Genomic DNA, 17762 nt, shown 5'->3' with positions numbered 1-17762 from the left:
CCAATGACGTTTCCGTTCCAGCTAAATGCGAGATCTATGTATTTGTTTCTATAATTTCACGCCACTAAAATGGGACATTGGCCCTTCAAAAGATTATGAGCCAATGCAATCCTGGAGATGCATTAAACTGTTCCGTCTTCACCCTGCAAACGAAATCGAATCTTAAACGGCATATATACCGTATACATACAACGTTTTTTCTAACGAGGCATTAATGCATGAGTAACAATGTACCGCCCACCGACAGACAACACGTGCACGGATAGACAACGGAACATTTTTGTAGAGCCATATTTAAACAAGTCAAATGGTATAGTGTAATATGGAGGGGCCTTGTCGGGGGAGCACAGGAAGGTAAATTTAAGAGAAAAGAGTACAGGACTCTTTCTCCTCCTCAGCGCCATTATTTCGCCTCATTAAAGACTTCTATGCATGACGTCATAGCTCGTGTGTGGGGCGACAGACATTTCCGGAACGCCATTATTTGAGTTGCTTACACTTACAACATCTGTACACATTAAAGTAGATAAATTATTGAAACCATGTCATATATTTAATAATACCTAGATTGTTAGCATAAGGAAAATCTCCACGAACAGGAATGAGCAATTAATTGTGGCGGGGAAATGATGACGTAGCGGACAACGATTGGCTATTCTGCATCCCGGAGGGTTGTGATTGGTGAAGCGGTGAATTTGAAAACATTCCGTTGTCGTCGCCTAAACTGGGCTAGTTAGCTACCAAAAAGGACAACTATTCGGGATTCATGATTTTATTTATTTATATATATACACACACACACACACACACACACAAAAAGCTCTAAATGAATTGCGTGTAACTATAAGCCTTTAAAATCGGCCTTTCGGGGTTAATCAAGAAGAAACGATGGACGTTAACTCATATTTTCAGTAAGTAGCATGTGACAGAGTAGGATTCGGCCAAATGTTGTTTATTGTTTGTCGTATCTGGTTTCTCGCAATACCGAGGTGTTTATTCGATTCATGAAGCATAATTATTTTGATGCCAGATCATCGTGATGGCTCTACAAAGCCAAATACACTGTTCTTCCAGTCATGATTTAAGGTTTTTTGCTTTTTAACCCAAGACCAAATGTCTGACTAACTCGTTACACAGTTTTTAATCTACACCCATCAAACTTGCTACAGTACTTCAGATTATGCTGTCTCGGGTTGCTATGACTCTAATCCTAAAACTCCCATGTTCAAACGGGTTAGACTATTCTAACTCCAACCGTCTGTCTGACAAGGTTTTGTCAAGCCAACATCAAACCTAATCCATTTAGTTTTTATGCTGTTCTCTTTCTAAACCCATTTTAATATAAGTGCAGATTTGTGAAGGTGTTTAAATCCATTTTCCTGCGTCTGCTTCACATATTGTTCAGGTGTTTGTTATATGCAATGTGAAGATCCACTGTATGCTTTGCAGAGACTCTACAACACATCAGAGAAATGATAACCAGCTTTGCATTTGATTCTGACAACAAATATTTTTCTTTCTGTACCCATTTTCACCCCTGGTTTACTTTAAACCATGTCACATTCTGTCATGAGCAATTCTGTTTGAATTATGCAGTTTTAATGCACATTTCATAACTGCCACTAATGATCATCACAGGGCCTTTGAGTCAAGTGTGAGTGGTTATGTTGGAGACGACCCCTTAGATCCTTGGGTCAAGTAAGTCATTATCTTTTATGAATGGCTTGCCTTTATTCTAGTTATCTGTGCCGAGCACCTTTTCTGCGTGTTACAAAATGTGTGTTGTGCTGTGGCAGGTTTGTACAGTTTCTAGAGAGCAAGCTGTCCCCTGAGGAGAGGAAGGGGATGTCTGTCGTGCTGGACCGCCTTGTTCAAACCTTCCTTCAAGATGAGCGATACCATAACGACCTGCGATACGTCACTCACTGCGTCAAATGTGTACGTGCATCCTCACAAATTCACAATCACTATTCTGAAATCAGCGTCTTACTCTTTGAGATCAAATGATTGGTTTGGCCAAAAGAGCACAATTCTCACATTTACTCACACTCATGTTGTTCCAAACCTACTGTTACTGTTATTAATACAGTACTAAAGGAGCATTTTTGCACAGCTGTTTTCCATACAATGACAACCCATAGTGTCTTTCAAGGTCGAAAGAGGACAAAAAACAACACCATAAAAGTAAAAAGTCCATTTGACTCTTGAGACTTTATTCCAAGTTGTACGATTGCGTAGTTTGATGAACAGACCCAAATTCAAATTGTCATTCTGTGAAAATCTTCTCCTCCACTCTAGCTCTCAAATCTTCTTCTCCATTCTGTCTCTGTATGGAAAAGAGCTGGATAAAGGTTTTTTAAAATGTGTCTCTTTGCCAATTAAATAATGAAAGAGTTTTTGTTTTGGGTGTACTCGCCCACCTTAACCACTCCCTCCAGGCGAGTTTCTACAGTGACCCGATTGAGGTGTACAGTCATCTGCATGGCCAGGGCGTTGGGACGCAAACAGCAGTGCTGTATATTGACTGGGCCCATCAGTTTGAGAAGAAAGGTCTGCTCGCGCAGACTGAGACCGTGTACCAGAGAGCTCTAGAGAACGCGGCCCAGCCACAGGACATTGTGCTTCAACAGTACAAGTGAGTGAACGCCACATCACTCAACAAGCTCATGAGTTTTCTTTTAGCTGGTTTGTGGTGCTGGCTAAGGCAAGCATCACCATCACCATCACTATTGCTCATACTTTGGTTGAGAGATATGAATAAACCCCTAACTATCAAAACACAGACATGAAGGTGCTACAGACATGAAGGACTCCACAAGTTGTGTGGCTTTTGAAGAGGTGTGCTATTACTTTTCAAAGTTTCACCTGGTGGACAATAAGAAATTCCATAGATTTACACTGAAGGAGGGGCTCAACTTATATGTGTATTTCTTCAACTTCAGGCACTTTGTTTTCCCAAAAGTCATGCCACATGCCTGGTTGAAGGGTTGGCACTCCTAAACACATTTAATATTTAATTTGTATTCTTTCTCGTTCTCACGTTAATGTGGAAAAACCGCCATAAACGGATGTGACAGTTGTGAAAGCGTCACTTGGCTATACATGATAAAGGCAAACCATCCAAAACGCTTTAAAACCAGCAGACTTTGACTTCTGAGAGATCGGTATAATATCCATTAATGCTGCATAATTGAGAGAATTAAGACTGAAATCGCAATATGGCCTTGCGCCATTACTAAACCTTAAAAGGCTATGTTTCAAAATCTAGTCTGCATTCAGCGCTGTGTGAGCATGCGGCGCCCTCTACCGGTCTGGATTGGTTTATCCATTATACCAATATAATACAGAATTTAAAAGGGGGTTTGTTTCTTTGGTTAAATTTAATTTTTCCATGATGTGGTTGACATTTCCGTGGAATTGCCCAACATATGTGTAATACGAATGATTAATGTTCTATCGTGTGCAGTACATTCATGTAAAATGAGTTCTGTTGTTTTGAACTCCAAAAACAGAAGTGCAGTGCTTTAGAAGTACCAAATAACCTTTTTTTTATTTTATTCTTTTTATCCGTTATCATCGGATAATATTTAGTCAATGTCTTTTTAAATATGTTTATCTTCTATTTATATTTTATTGTGGCTCTCTTTTTAAAATTTTGGCCACGTTCAATGGAAAATACTTATTGTTAGAACAGTAAAAAAAGCATTTGTACCTCTTTTTACATTTTTAAAGCATAATTCTTAAGTAAAACAGTGATCTGATGACAAAATAATGTTAGTGGCCAAGTATCAGTATCAGCTAAAAATCTTCATATTGGTTTATCCCTAGAAATAAAATATTGAACGTTTTTTTTCTTTATGGAAAATTCATTTAGATTGCACATTTATTAATTAAGGAGTTCAGGTAGAAGAATTTCATGCAGAGATGTCACTGCTTTTGCTGTGCTTGTGGAGTCGATAAGCAGACGTTGCAAATTCTTACCAACTTCATTGTCTTGTTGAGTTACAAAGAATCCTCAAATGCATTTACCTTGAAATATCTACTGACTCCATTTCCCTCTAATTGTCTTGTTGAATTGTGATGTGTTTTCAGGCTCTTTCAGGGGAGAATATCTGCAAATACTGAGACAGCACAACCAGGTAAAGCTTGTGGCGCATCTTTCATTTTACTGTGGCTGTTACTCGGGACATTAATGAGTACATTGCCATCTCTTGAATCACACAGATAATGTACGGCAGCCACTTCAGAACTCACAACTTGTCAATCAGAATCCCAGACAGAGAGATGCTGTTCAACCGCAATGCAAGGTAAAACCATGCTCCGATTCACGCTCGCTCTCTGTGTTTCACTTTACTCTTGATGAGGATTCTAATTCATACACATTAAAGTTAAATACAACAAATCTGTGTCGCAGGAGCCAGAAGAGCCCTCTCCTGCTCCTAGAACAGTGCACATGTAAGTGTTTATTATCATCGCTTTATGTTCTCTGATAAGGACGTGTCACATGTTTGTTTTGAGCAGTCGCTATGGTTTAGACTAGTGCTTCTCAAATGGTTTGCTTCAGGATCAGATTTTACAACCAAGTCAAGCCATCAAGTGGTGACCCAACAAAGTACCAAAATTGCGTATCACACAGAAGTAACAAAAACATCATTAAAATCAAACATTGAAATGTATTTATTGATTTAACATGACATAGGCAGATGGGAAAAGTGACATTATTTTAAATGTTATTACAATAAGCTGTAGTACCAAGAGACATGAATTTACAGCAATAAACCGTAGAGTTTGATTAGACGCTCACCCTTTAACATCAACACCAAATGATAAGGGAAGCTTTTTCTTTTCCCTTTGTAAAGTTGATAAGCCTATTTATTGTGCTGTCCTAACTGTGCACGATTAGATGATTTGTTGCATTTCACATTTTACTGTTTCTTCAACTTCGGGCACTTTCATGTTCCAGGGGTTAATTTTTCAACTTTTTCCTTTTTGTTATATGAAGATCTCATTAAAACTCAATTTGAAAACTTGTTACCAGGCCTTCGTTTATTTTTGGTATATTTCAAATGCCTTTGTTTTACTGATTTAGTCTTATCCAATACCCAGAATTTCAATATTAAACTATGAAAATACATTATAAAAATACTAATTATTAGATGTTCAAAAGTAAAATCAATAACACAAACCGACATGACTCCAAGAGTTGCAGCGTCATGTCCACCACACCAAAAATGTAATTTCCATCAGCGTCATTTTATGTATGACTCTCAGGAAACAAAATGACAAATCTCCTGTGATGCATGTACATACAATGTTAGCAGACAAAAAAACATAGTGAGAGTGTGAAAAATATTTTAACGAGACTTTCTTTTAAGAAGTCCACAGTGGTAAAAGTGTCCAAAATTTGCATTTCACATTGTTCATTCCAAGCTGTCCACAACCCTATCAGAAAAGACTTGCATCTCTTTTTTGTGTCGTGAACCCAATATTTTGTTTGAATTGAAATTGTTTGAGTTAAGGGCATTTTTTGTGTACTTCTGGACAATAAATGAGCATTTTTGGTATCCTGTTGAGTCGCTGCTTGATATCCAATGTAAAATCTGAGTTCTGCAGCACCAGTTCAGTGAGTCAGTGGTTTAGAAGTCAAGTTTTCAACTTAGGTGAATATAGTAGTGTTGGTAAGTGTTTCCTCTGTGGTCAGAATCTCTCGATCAGAGAATAACCCGAGCCGGACGAGCAGCAGTAATGCGGTGCAGTGTGTGTCCATGTACTGTGTGGATGAGCTGAAGTGTGACGGATCAGAGCTGTCTTTTGAAGAGCTCCGAGCCACACGCTACTTTGCTAAATGTAAACAGCAGGAGGAACAGCGCAGACTGGGTGAGCAAACATCCCACGATACACACTGATCACCATTCTCTGACATACTCACTTTACATGGCATCAGCTCGCAGATGGATGGATGGATCGTTAGACGTAGACGGACAGTGTGAGGAAAATGATATTATAAAAGAATGTGAGACTACAGAGCCCCTTAGAAGATGTTTTCTGCCAAAAAACATATGGTTCCTACAGTTTTACTATAGAATCACTAAAGTTCAACTAAAATCATTGATTAGGCCTGTTGTGATTATTACATAATTGCCTGATCGTGATGATTTGATCTAACTGCGGTTTATTGTGCATTTCAAATCCAATCACATTTTACCGTCCAAATAAGAGAATTTTAAGCAAATATACTGTATAAATCCCACAAACAGCGAGTTTGTGCGTTTCAATTGAATTCTGAGGACCGCACTCAGAGCAGCTCCTGAAGATTATCTGCTTCTGAAGCGCTCTGATGCACGTACCATCTCCGCCAAAATCTTTTTCACTTTAATTTAATGATCGTTTAAAGGCAAATGTTCTTGGTCGTTGTGGTTTCATACACGCAGTGACACAGAGGAGATGACGCCTGCTTATACAGTTTCTATTGAGATGATTGTCAAATGCACACAGAATCTCAAGGTCTTCGTGTGAAATAAGTGCTCGAAGGTTTTATCGGACAGCCATAAAATAACGTGTGAAAGTGAAGAGTTAAGGCCAGTTTTTTTTTTTACTATTGCATATATAATAGGGTTGCGCGGTATATCGGTACTAACGAAATATCGTGACCCATTCGCTGCGTGCTACAGAATGAACGAGAGGTGCCGCTCTGCTCTATATACTTCACACACACACACACAGACACACGCACGCATGCGCGGACACACAAACGTAACACACTACTGGTGCTTGATTTTCATGCACTGTTTTTAGTGTTTAAAAGGTTGTTAACACTCAAATCTCCTTCTCCGGTGCAGCTCGGAGATTTTAGCTCGCGAGTGGTGACGGAAGTATAACAGCATTAATGGGAAGCTTGATTCAATTAACCCGTCATAAAAAAAAAAAAAAAGAACTCAAACGTCTGTCAAAATAAAAGACTAAAATGAAAGCTCTATTTATGCCTGAAAATTGAAGACAGAAAAATGTAACTAGTGTATAAAAATGTAATATTCAAAAAGTAGTAATAATACTAACAGTAGTATAATATTAAATGGTTGTATTATGATTCTTATCATCTGTAAGCAATTTCACAAAAGTGTACTCAATATCAACATGTTGTGATTCAGCCATAGCAGCCGTGTGTCTGAGGTAATCAGGTTTTTTCATTAATGTTTTCATCAATACTGTAAAGCTCTGTTGTGCAGCAAAAAAATAAATAAATAAATAAATATATATATGTGTGTGTGTGTGTGTGTTAAAAATTATATTTTCATTTGATTAAAGCTACATGTATTAATCATAAAACATTTAATACTGAATCCAGAAAATCTTAAATGGAAAACACAGAATCTGTAAGACTTTATGCAGTTCTTTTAATCGTCATTTTCTGTGTAATTTCATCAAAAATTTGCCTAATTATCGATTTAGTATCGATACCGAGGTACCAGAGCTTGTATCGTACCGAAGCCAAAATCTTCGTATCGGAGCAACCCTAATATATAATATAGTATAATAGAATTTTTTTTTAGAACCCAACCAACCTGAATAGCAATTATATTTAGGTATTTGGATTATATTGAGTGTTAAAATATAGTTTTTCATGTCATTCTACCCCTGTGCAATATTTTCCAAGTTTTTAAAGCCTTAAAGGAAATCATATCCCTATTTTATTAGATGATGCCAATTTAAATATGTATAAATGACTTCTTAACATGCATGTGTTATAAGCGCACCTTAACAAAAGTGTGTGTGTGTGAAATGGCATATTAAATGATGTTTTTTTGAAAGTGTAAAAATGCAAAAAGTTTTTTGTGAGGGTTAGGTTTAGGGGTAGGGTTAGGGATAGGTGATAGAATCTAGTTCATACAGTACAAAAATCATTATGTCTATGGAGAGTCCTCATAATGATAGCTGCACCAACGTGTGTGTGTGTGTGAGTGAGTGTGTGAAATGGCATATTAAATGATGTTTTTTGAAAGTGTAAAAATGCAAAGTTTTTTGTGAGGGTTAGGTTTAGGGGTAGGGTTAGGGATAGGTGATAGAATCTATAGTTCATACAGTACAAAAATCATCATGTCTATGGAGAGTCCTCATAATGATAGCTGCACCAACATGTGAGAGTGTGTGTGAGAGTGAGAGTGGCCGTAACATAACATAAAGGTAAAAAAAAAAAAAAGCACAAATCTGTGTTCCAGTGAGACACTTACAATGGAAGTCAATGGAGTCAATCTGTAAATGTTAAAATACTCACTGCTTCAAAAGTATAGACAAGACATAACATGATTTTAGTGTGATAAAATCACTTACTAACCGCATCTGTGTAAAGTTAGAGCCAATTTTACAACTTCGTTGCCCTGATGATATAATGTCAACTAACCCTAAAATGAACCCTAAAAGTTTACAGCTTATATAAAACACGAATTTTAACAGAGGAATTAATGTAAGTGCTTTTATAAAATTATAATCTTCATATTTCTGCCTTTTAAACCCTAAAAAAATTGACCCCATTGACTTCCATTGTAAGTGTCTCACTGTAACACAGATTTTTGCCTTTTATTAAGAAAAGGAGGGACGAGTCTACATTTATTTGTGGTAATCAACATTATGTAACAAATGCTGTCGATTGAGCTCAACTGTTGAACCCAGAATATTCCTTCTAAGAAGCAGGACAATTAGTCATCATAATGGCAATTGTTTGTTAATTATTTAATCGTCAGTCAAATTTTATAATCGTGACAGCCCTATTTATGACCATAATTTTCTTTTTTTCTGAATTATTGTTATGGTTTACCACCTATATCATGGTTAATATATGGTTACTGTAGTAAAACCAGGGTGCATTTTGTGGTAATGGTTATTTTGTATTTAAAATAATTGTGAGGGAATCTAAAACTATTTCAGAAAATTAATTCTGTCCCGGTCCTTTTTTTTGTTGTTGTTTTTTCAATTTGGAATGCCCAATTCCCAATGCGCTCTAAGTCCTCGTGGTGGCGTAGTGACTCCTCAATCGGGGTGGCGGAGGACGAATCTCAGTTGCCTCCGCATCTGAGACCGTCAATCCGCGCATCTTATCACGTGGCTTGTTGAGTGCGTTACCGCGGAGACATAGTGCGTGTGGAGGCTTCACGCTATTCTCCGCAGCATCCACGCACAACTCGCCACGTGCCCCACAGAGAGCGAGAACCACATTATAGTGACCACGAGGAGGTTACCCCATGTGACTCTACCTTCCCTAGCAACCGGGCCAGTTTGGTTGCTTAGGAAACCTGGTTGGAGTCACTCAGCATGCCCTGGATTCGAACTTGTGACTCCAGGGGTGATAGTCAGCTCTCCCTGTCCTTTTTAAGTTCTGTTGTGAGATGTAGAGCATTGCACATGTGAGGTCATTTTAAGGATTACAAAATACTCCTTTTTTTAATATTTTCACTCCTCTCATTATTTGTGATTCTTGGATAATTGGTTTGTAAAGCCACCTGTGTGTGTGTGTGTCTTATCTGAGGAGCGCTCATGCCAAGAGATTAGAAGTGTGAGCATTAGTAATTTGGCCTTGCTTTTAGACAGCAAAGACATTGTGTTGTGTTCTATTCGGTGTATATTCTTGTATATCATTTTAACCTATTCACCATATTCATTTCATTTGTTTCTTTTAATTACTTTTCTTGTTGCATTTATATGGATATTTTGCATTTCTGTTTTAATCATCCTATATGCTTTTATGTAGTTGTCACAAGCACAATGTTATTCTGGTTTAATTTCTTCTGGTACCAGTTTCTCTGCTAGTGTCTCTTATCTTCAAGATTAGCTGATATCGTTGCATCATGGGAATTTGACATGTTTTAGTAACACGTGTGCTGTAACGACTGTTGTTTGATCAGCGGAGGAGCATCGTAGACTGTGGGAGGATGAGGAGGAGGTAAGGAAGATGAAGCAGCTCTTGGATGATCTGGAGAAGAATGTGACTCTACAGCCAGAGGTACAGACTCCCTAAACCTGTCCTGACTAAGTGTTCTCACACCAGTGCTGAAGTCTGCTTGCAGCCTTGCTTACATCAGCAGCCGAGAAGAGAAGTGCATTACATTTTGATGGAAGATTATGAAAACAAACATTATAACTGTTTTCCTGTAGAGTCACATCCAGAGAGCTGCACTGCGCACGGTTGAAGCCCCGGAGCCAGCAGCAATGTACCAGCCTCATACAGGACTGCAGCTCCGCACAGGACATGAGGTGAAATCAGACAGCGCTCTGTCCTCCAGACACGTGCCAGAAGCAAGCGGCGCAGATCATGGCTCCTGGGCCGAATGTGTCAGTGGCTTTAGAGAGAGCCTGCCTGATCCTGTATCACACAGCAATGCCAGCACGTCCCTGATGCAGAGCAGCCACTGTGCTGTCCCGGAGAGCAGAGGAGATCAGTGAGTATCAAACACATCCATGTCAAACTCCGTGGGTCTTTTCCAAAACCTAGTGAGCTGGCAGGTTTATACAAGTGATGTGAGAGGAACGATACGATACTCTAAGCATAGATGTAAAATAATCAGTTTTATTTTATTAGTTGTGCTTGCTTTAGTTGTTCTGACCTTTGCTTGGAGTTTCTTCTCCCTTACAAATTTTGGCATTTAACTCGCATGCACTGTTTGTCGTACACCAGTGAATGAGGTGTCAAATCGACCGGTTTATTTATTTATTTATTCCTCCTCAATTTGGAATGCCCAATTCTAAGTCCTCGTGGTGGCGTAGTGACTCGCCTCAATCCGGGTGGCGGAGGACGAATCTCAGTTGCCTCCACATCTAAGAACGCCAGCCTGCGCATCTTATCACGTGGCTTGTTGAGCGTGTTACCGCGGAGACATAGTGCGTGTGGAGGCTTCACGCTATTCTCCGTGGCATCCACGCACAACTCACCACGTGCCCCACCGAGAGCGAGAACCACATTATAGCGACCACTAGGAGGTTATCCCATGTGACTCTACCCTCCCTAGCAACCGGGCCAATTTGCCTGCCCAGGAGACCTGGCTGGAGTCACTCAGCACACCTGGATTCGAACTTGCGACTCCAGGGGTGGTAGTCAGCGTCTTTACTCGCTGAGCTACCCAGGCCCCCAAATCGACCAGTTTATTGAGGAGACGTGTGATATGACTTTTATAAGCAATTGGGCATATGATGTTCGCCTGGCAGGCGAAAACTTGGAGGAAACACCCCATAGATTTAACATGGTGAAGGAATCACAGGGCTCATATCTCCAGATCTACAGTCCAGTTTATCTGTTGTTGGAGAAAGACCTTCTTAATGGCAAATGTATAAATAAATCAAATTCAGGTTTATTCAGTTCACAAAAGTAAAGCCATTGTTAGTCATTGAATGTTGGAATTTAAATATCATCAAAGTTAAACACAAATTAAATATCACCTAATCTCAAAACACGATTAAAGGGGTAGTTCACCTAAAAATGAGCATTCTGTATTCATTTACTCAACCTGACGTTCTTCCAAACAGTATAACTTTCTTTTTTTTTTTTTTTTTTCTGGAGCCCAAAAGTAGATGTTCAGTCGTACGCTAGGCTTAGTCACCACTGACCTTTATTGGATCTATTGTTTTCCATAGTATAATGAAAGTGAATGGCTAATGCTAACATTCTAGTAAAAGGTCATACGTGGTTTGGAACAACATGAGGGTGAGTAAACCACTTTGTTTTCTTGGATGCATTAATTTTTGTGAGCTTTAATGTGTCTTTCTCTGTCCTTAGTGATGTATTTAAACCGGGCGAGGCAGATGGAGACGGAACAGCAGACAGTGAGTATTCCTCCTCGTGTACATCACTTCCTGTACAGCTGCTGTATGTGCACTCGCGCTCTCTCTCTCTCTCTCTCAGCATCATGTGGAGGTTTCAGTCACTCTCACGTTACTCCAAACACATCGCTGGGTTTCATTCACGCCACACCATCTCGTGTTCAACCTTCCCCCACTGTCAACACACGAGAGGCTTTGGGTAAGAATACACACACACAAACGCACACACCTGATTTAAGGCCAGAGGTCACTTTGGAGATTGTCATTTGTCATAATTTGCTTGCAAACACTTGATATGATATTTTGATCTGTAGATTAGGTCACATATTGTTTTATTATATGTTAGTTTGTGTGGTGCTACTGGTGTGTGTGTTTTTTGATTTTCTAATCTGTGTCTGTTCATGTAGGTGTGATCATGGACATGTTTCAGGCGCCCACGCTCCTCCAGGAGACCATGTTCAACAGCCTCATCCAGCCTGAGGACAGCTTTGAGAAGAGCTGCAGAATCACTGGTACGTCCTAAAGTCATCACTCGGTGCCCTAATGATGCTTTCAGTGAGTGAGTCCTTTGACCATTTAACATAGATAACTTGTGAGTTCAAGACTGATTTGGGAGACTTTTTCACCAATTTATTAAAATAAGTTATTTGTTTGTGAATCAGCCTACACTAGTTGCATTGTTTTGTTTTTGTGTGCAACCATTGAGGACAACACAATAGAAAGATTTGTTGTCTGTTTATTGTGTTTGTAAAATCACAGTAACCAAGGAGTTGGTAGCGACTACTAACTTTATGACATTTTTCAGTAGCGTGACAGTAGTTCAGATATTTTGACAGAAGTGCAACAAGCTACATTTTCCAGCGAGCAGCTTTGTAGCGTCACAAAACACTTCATGTGTCACATTATATTGTGAACGCCGCAATGGAGCTGAGGGAGTAATCAAACACACTCACCTGAACCGTCCTCTCTCTGTCATGTAGAACTGGGAAAAAAGAATCATTTAAGTGAATCGACTCTTTCAGACAGTTCATGTAATTAAACCGCTTAAAATAAATGTGTCACTTATATGTGTTGGGAACTCTTAATTTTAGTGAGTCAGTTTGTTTGGATGGTTCATGTAAATGAACTAGCTCACGTAAGTGATTCACTGATTCGCTTTAAAGGGACTTTGCCAGAGGTGTCGTCGTCTTTAAAGCAAAATATTTTGTTAACTGATGCTGTTTATCAGTATATTTTCACTCTGTTAAATAATTTGTTCTAGTTTTGATAGTTTAAGTGAAAAGTGAAAGTGTAGATTTACCATAAAAAAAAGCACTTAAATGCATTTCGAGATTGCGGCTTGTTGTGGTGCACCCGGTTAGAACACATTCTGATTCTGTCATCTTGTGTTTTTAAGGTAGTGCCCCCTTGTGTGTTAAACCACCCAGCACGACTCCATTCAAGATTTTCCAGGACAAAGATGAGCAGGAGAATGGAGGGTACGATCAGGCCTTCATCCATTCTGTCACATATATGCTGTCTGTCTCATTCTGACTGTCTTCTGTCTGTGTTGTCCTGCAGTTCTGATGCGGCAGTGAAAAGAACCAAACCAGCCGTGAGCCGAGTGCTGACAGAAATCCCAGTATCCAAAGCCAATGTGAGGACTGTAGGCCAGCAGGACAAAACTGCATTTATCAATACATATGGCAGTGAAACTGTAATATCATGAGAAATTACATTTAACTCTTTCGATTTATAAGAACTTGATGTATTATGTAAACTTACTGCAACCTTTAGAACTTAATACATCCTCCCGAGTCTGAAAAGAGCATTTATTGAAACTAAGATGCAAAAACGACTTGCTGTGAAACGAGTTTTGATAAAAAATGACTAGGCCTGTCGTGATTATTTAATGATTATTTGAGATAACCATGATTAATGTGCACTTCAAATCCAGTGACATTTTACTATCCAATTAAGTACATTTCAAGTGATTTTCAATGCTCGTACCCTTTAAAAAAAAAAAAAAACAAAGTAGCAAATATGCATGGATGACTCGTTCACCATAACAAGTAACTTGCATTAAGAAAATAAATGGTGTCAATTCTGATTTCATATCAACTTTAAGGCACAGCAGCAAAAAAAAAAAAAAATATTTAATTCTATAGATCAGTTAAAGGGTGGTAAATGCTTATTTTCCAATTGGTTAAAAATGTTATGGACTGCGCAAAATAACTAAACCTTGGGTTAAGAAATGAAATTATAAAAATAAATGCATGTATGAGCCCTTTAATGTTCATCAATATCTAGGCCTTCATTAAGAAACTAAACAATAAATGAGTAAACTGATGGTCTCTTTGTTGACGTTGCCTTTCGCTGTTGTTGTACTATATCTGTTTATCAGGACACTCCAGTCAGCACTGAGTCTATAGCAGATGAGAGTACCGTATGGGGCGCTCGTAACGTCTCAGTGGGCCCGTGTCCCAACCACACATATGATTTCACCCTGTCCGCTCATCTGGTGTCCACACCGCTCCACCCTCACGCTCCTCACTCATGGGATATGGAGCAGGAGTCAGGTATTCAACTACATGAAAGCGTGAATCAGTATTGAGCCTTTAATCAAGAGTCCAGTACTGTTTATCAAGCAGTATTCAGGGATGTCTTATTAATGATTGTTCTCTACCAGAGGAAAACATGCCACTCAGAGCTGTTGGCTGTCCTGAGGAAAATCCATTCATGCGGCAGCCGACTAAACTCAGGTACTGTCCTTATGAAACACATCATCTTTATTCTGGAGCGTTATGACCCATTCAAGCAGATTCAATCCTCGAATAAAGGATTAACTGTTAAATACATAAACTGATCAGAATAGACCAATTTCTTTTCCAAAACTTGCCTCAATGTCTACATAGGCAGTATCATAACTGGAATGGAACCTCAGAAGTGACTGATTTGGAACAATCTGTCATATAAATGGTGTTCCTCACATGAAACACACGAAGGATGCCACTGTTAAATGAGTCAGACGTGCATGTTGCTAAGCAAGTGACTTGATACTCTAATAAGCATAAAAATACATGGCTCACATATTGTACATATTCGGGGGGAAAAATAAATAAAATAAAATGACAGCATTTTATAATCATACCTGCAAACTAGTCGCCTTTTGGTGAAATTCGCTGTTTTGAATCCAAAATAGGTCATTTGCGTGATTCGCGCAGATCCGATGAGGTTTTTCTCTTTTTTGGGGGGTTGTGTTGGGGGTGTCGGTGAAGTAGCCTATACATGCATGTGAACGATTTGGTAAATTTCAGCATTTCGATATTGATTCTTAAAATTCCAAGATCGATCTTTTACCCTATGCGGCAACCCTCTACAATTTCTAAAAGCTAAATTCAAGCACTTTTTTCGGCCGATTGCTTCCATGATAAGAGCAGCACATGCATAGCTGGACGCGTGCATACCACCACCTCGGTGTTTGATAGACGCATCTCTGAAGGGCGACGAGCAGCAAGCTCTAATAATCGCGTATCCAAACCAGGGGGAAGGTACTGTTGCAGTGTTTGGTGCAAAACAGATTTACTAACTGTATTTGTCTCTAAATACTCCACAGAATTCGTTGATACAGAACATGACTTTAAAATGTTGTAAGGGGAGGTGATTGTAAATGGGATGGCTCATTTATCGCCCCCCCCCCCCCCAAAAGATGCCGCGTCGCACGCCCATTTCGCCCATGCCTAAATCAGCCACTGCGTGTTTGGTCTGAACCAGGGTCAGAAATTAACAAGGGCTTATTTGATGTTCATTTAAATTTATAGGTAACCGCTTATCTGATTATGCAGCTTGAACATGTTTTTTAAGGAATTGATTAAGTTGAAATATTGATGTAACACAATGACATCATATTGTCATATTTTGTATGGTTAGAAAAAAATATGTCCTATCAATTCCCTCATAATGGTGAAAAATGCCCCTAAAAACAACTCCAGGGGGCAGATGTTACCCCTCAATAGAAAAGTTAATTTCTGACACTAGTCTAAATAGCCACTTTTAGACGTGCTTTAGCCAATTGTTACATAAATGCTATACATACTCAAGAAAATAATAATAATAAAAAATTGCTTATCTCAAAGTGACCAAAGTTGAATGCTTCGGTGTTTTGCCAAAAAAAAACAAAAATACAATAATGGTACACTTAAAATATGTTTTTAAATATAATAGAATAACATAGAAAAACATATGTTGATAGATGCATGTCACAAAAAATGACATTTGTATGCTCCCCCCTTTGCAGGTATGATAGTAATATAGTGGATTATGTTGAGAATGGCGTACTACCATGCTATTTTTGCAGTATGCACCAAATGAGAATGACCTACAGGGTTTCCACAGTCATCAATATCAGGGACTTTTAAAACATTAATTTCCAGGTCCGGAAAAGTCTTGGAATGTAGTTAAATCTTAAGTCATGGAAATTTCTATAGTGCATATTAGACTTGCCACTATCATAATTTTCACACCGGTGCGGTGTTCACGTTTAAACTGACTAACACTGGTATTACCGCTGGTTGGATGCTAAATGGTACTATGGGGTAATTTTCGTTAAGCAATAGCCTACACAATAATGCAAGGCAGCTTGATTTCAAACTTTATTTTTTATTTATTTTATCTAAAAATTCAAGTGAAACTGAAAAAAATGAATTGCAATTAAAATGTTTGTTGTTCAACTTTTTGAAAGATGGCTTTTCAACAGTTGTGAAGGGCAACATTTCTTTGGCAATGAACCTACTTCATCCGTGTATTCTCTCCATCATGGGTGACCGGTCAGGTGTTTCGTTGTCCGGGCAAATACATTACTTATTGTGGGTTGTTGCGGGTTTAATTTTGGTGTTTTATTACCTTTCATCCCAGGACCAAATTTAGCTGCTTTGTGAGGGTAATGACTTTGAATGTGTGTGAATACATTTGTTTTGTTCCCTCCTAGGGCTGGGCGATATGCAAGAAATATGTTCACAATATTTTTATATACATATATATATATATATATCACAATATCCAATTTCATCATCAACCCCCCGGCTATACTTGCTTTTAGTTATTTTGCATTGAAAATTAAATTCATTTATTTAAAATCTGAAAACTTAAACCAGATATTTCTATATTGAAACTGCACTCCAAACAAAACGAAAAAGCAATTAAATTAAGGAAGTGGTAAAAAAAAAAAAAAAGTCATATATAACCACCTTTCCATTAACCGTCACACAAGTATCCATCTATGACAACAGGCAGAAAATTACTAATACAAATTAAGGTCTAAAAACAATTATAAATGTATAAATAATAATTATAATGATGATGATAATCACTGAAATATAAATCATGGTTTGAGGTGAACGTGTTTTTGTATTACTTTGTTTTGATCACAGATGTATAGCTATATATAAAGTGACCTTGCAGAGTTGTGTTCACAATGAACTGCTCTGTGGAAATAAAGTGAACTGAAATCAAAGCACTTCCTGAGCTGAGATGTCTGTGGTCATTTGCAGCACTCATAGACGATACTATTCTTGCAAAAAAAAATTTCAGAAGACTGAAACAAAGAAAGAATGAGAACCCTTTACATTCGCGTGTTCCACGAGACTGTACGCCTCCAAACAAACATCGCATCAGACATGCACATAGACGGCTTTCTGTCATCTGTTTTTTTTTTTTTTTTTTCTCTCCCAATTTGGAATGCCCAATTCCCAATGTTCTTTTAAGTCCTCGTGGTTGCATAGTGATTCGCTTCAGTCCGGATGGCGGAGGACGAATCCCAGTTGCCTCCACGTCTGAGACGTCAACCCGCGCATCTTATCACGTGGCTTGTTGAGCGCGTTGCCACGGAGACAGCGTGTGTGGAGGCTTCACGCCATCCACCGCGGCAACCACGCTCGACTCACCACGCACCCCACCGAGAACGAACCACATTATAGCGA

At 38.7% G+C, this 17762-nt stretch overlaps 1 protein-coding gene across 2 annotated transcripts in view; it reads left to right on the top strand.

Annotated features, from left to right (window-relative positions):
* The first annotated feature begins 285 nt into the window (after positions 1 to 285).
* The window catches only part of LOC127415776 (mitotic checkpoint serine/threonine-protein kinase BUB1-like), a 33367-nt gene continuing 15890 nt past the window's right edge, over positions 286 to 17762 (top strand). Inside the window, exons 1-17 of one of the 2 annotated variants that reach the window (XM_051654684.1) lie at positions 286 to 354; positions 1639 to 1698; positions 1797 to 1938; positions 2439 to 2635; positions 4093 to 4139; positions 4225 to 4307; positions 4415 to 4455; positions 5702 to 5877; positions 9897 to 9994; positions 10147 to 10430; positions 11762 to 11808; positions 11888 to 12004; positions 12213 to 12317; positions 13202 to 13283; positions 13366 to 13441; positions 14189 to 14363; positions 14474 to 14546. In XM_051654684.1, the coding sequence (XP_051510644.1) occupies positions 323 to 354; positions 1639 to 1698; positions 1797 to 1938; positions 2439 to 2635; positions 4093 to 4139; positions 4225 to 4307; positions 4415 to 4455; positions 5702 to 5877; positions 9897 to 9994; positions 10147 to 10430; positions 11762 to 11808; positions 11888 to 12004; positions 12213 to 12317; positions 13202 to 13283; positions 13366 to 13441; positions 14189 to 14363; positions 14474 to 14546 (1835 nt within the window). In that variant the 5' untranslated portion in view covers positions 286 to 322. Of the gene's footprint in view, positions 355 to 699; positions 912 to 1638; positions 1699 to 1796; positions 1939 to 2438; positions 2636 to 4092; positions 4140 to 4224; positions 4308 to 4414; positions 4456 to 5701; positions 5878 to 9896; positions 9995 to 10146; positions 10431 to 11761; positions 11809 to 11887; positions 12005 to 12212; positions 12318 to 13201; positions 13284 to 13365; positions 13442 to 14188; positions 14364 to 14473; positions 14547 to 17762 lie in introns of those variants that run through there. The other variant, XM_051654685.1, reaches the window with a different exon arrangement.

The sequence above is a fragment of the Myxocyprinus asiaticus genome, chromosome 25 (assembly GCF_019703515.2).
Source record: "Myxocyprinus asiaticus isolate MX2 ecotype Aquarium Trade chromosome 25, UBuf_Myxa_2, whole genome shotgun sequence".
NCBI lineage: Eukaryota > Metazoa > Chordata > Actinopteri > Cypriniformes > Catostomidae > Myxocyprinus > Myxocyprinus asiaticus.
The sequence above is the reverse complement of the archived record's forward strand: the minus strand, read 5'-3'. Positions and strand labels throughout refer to the sequence as shown.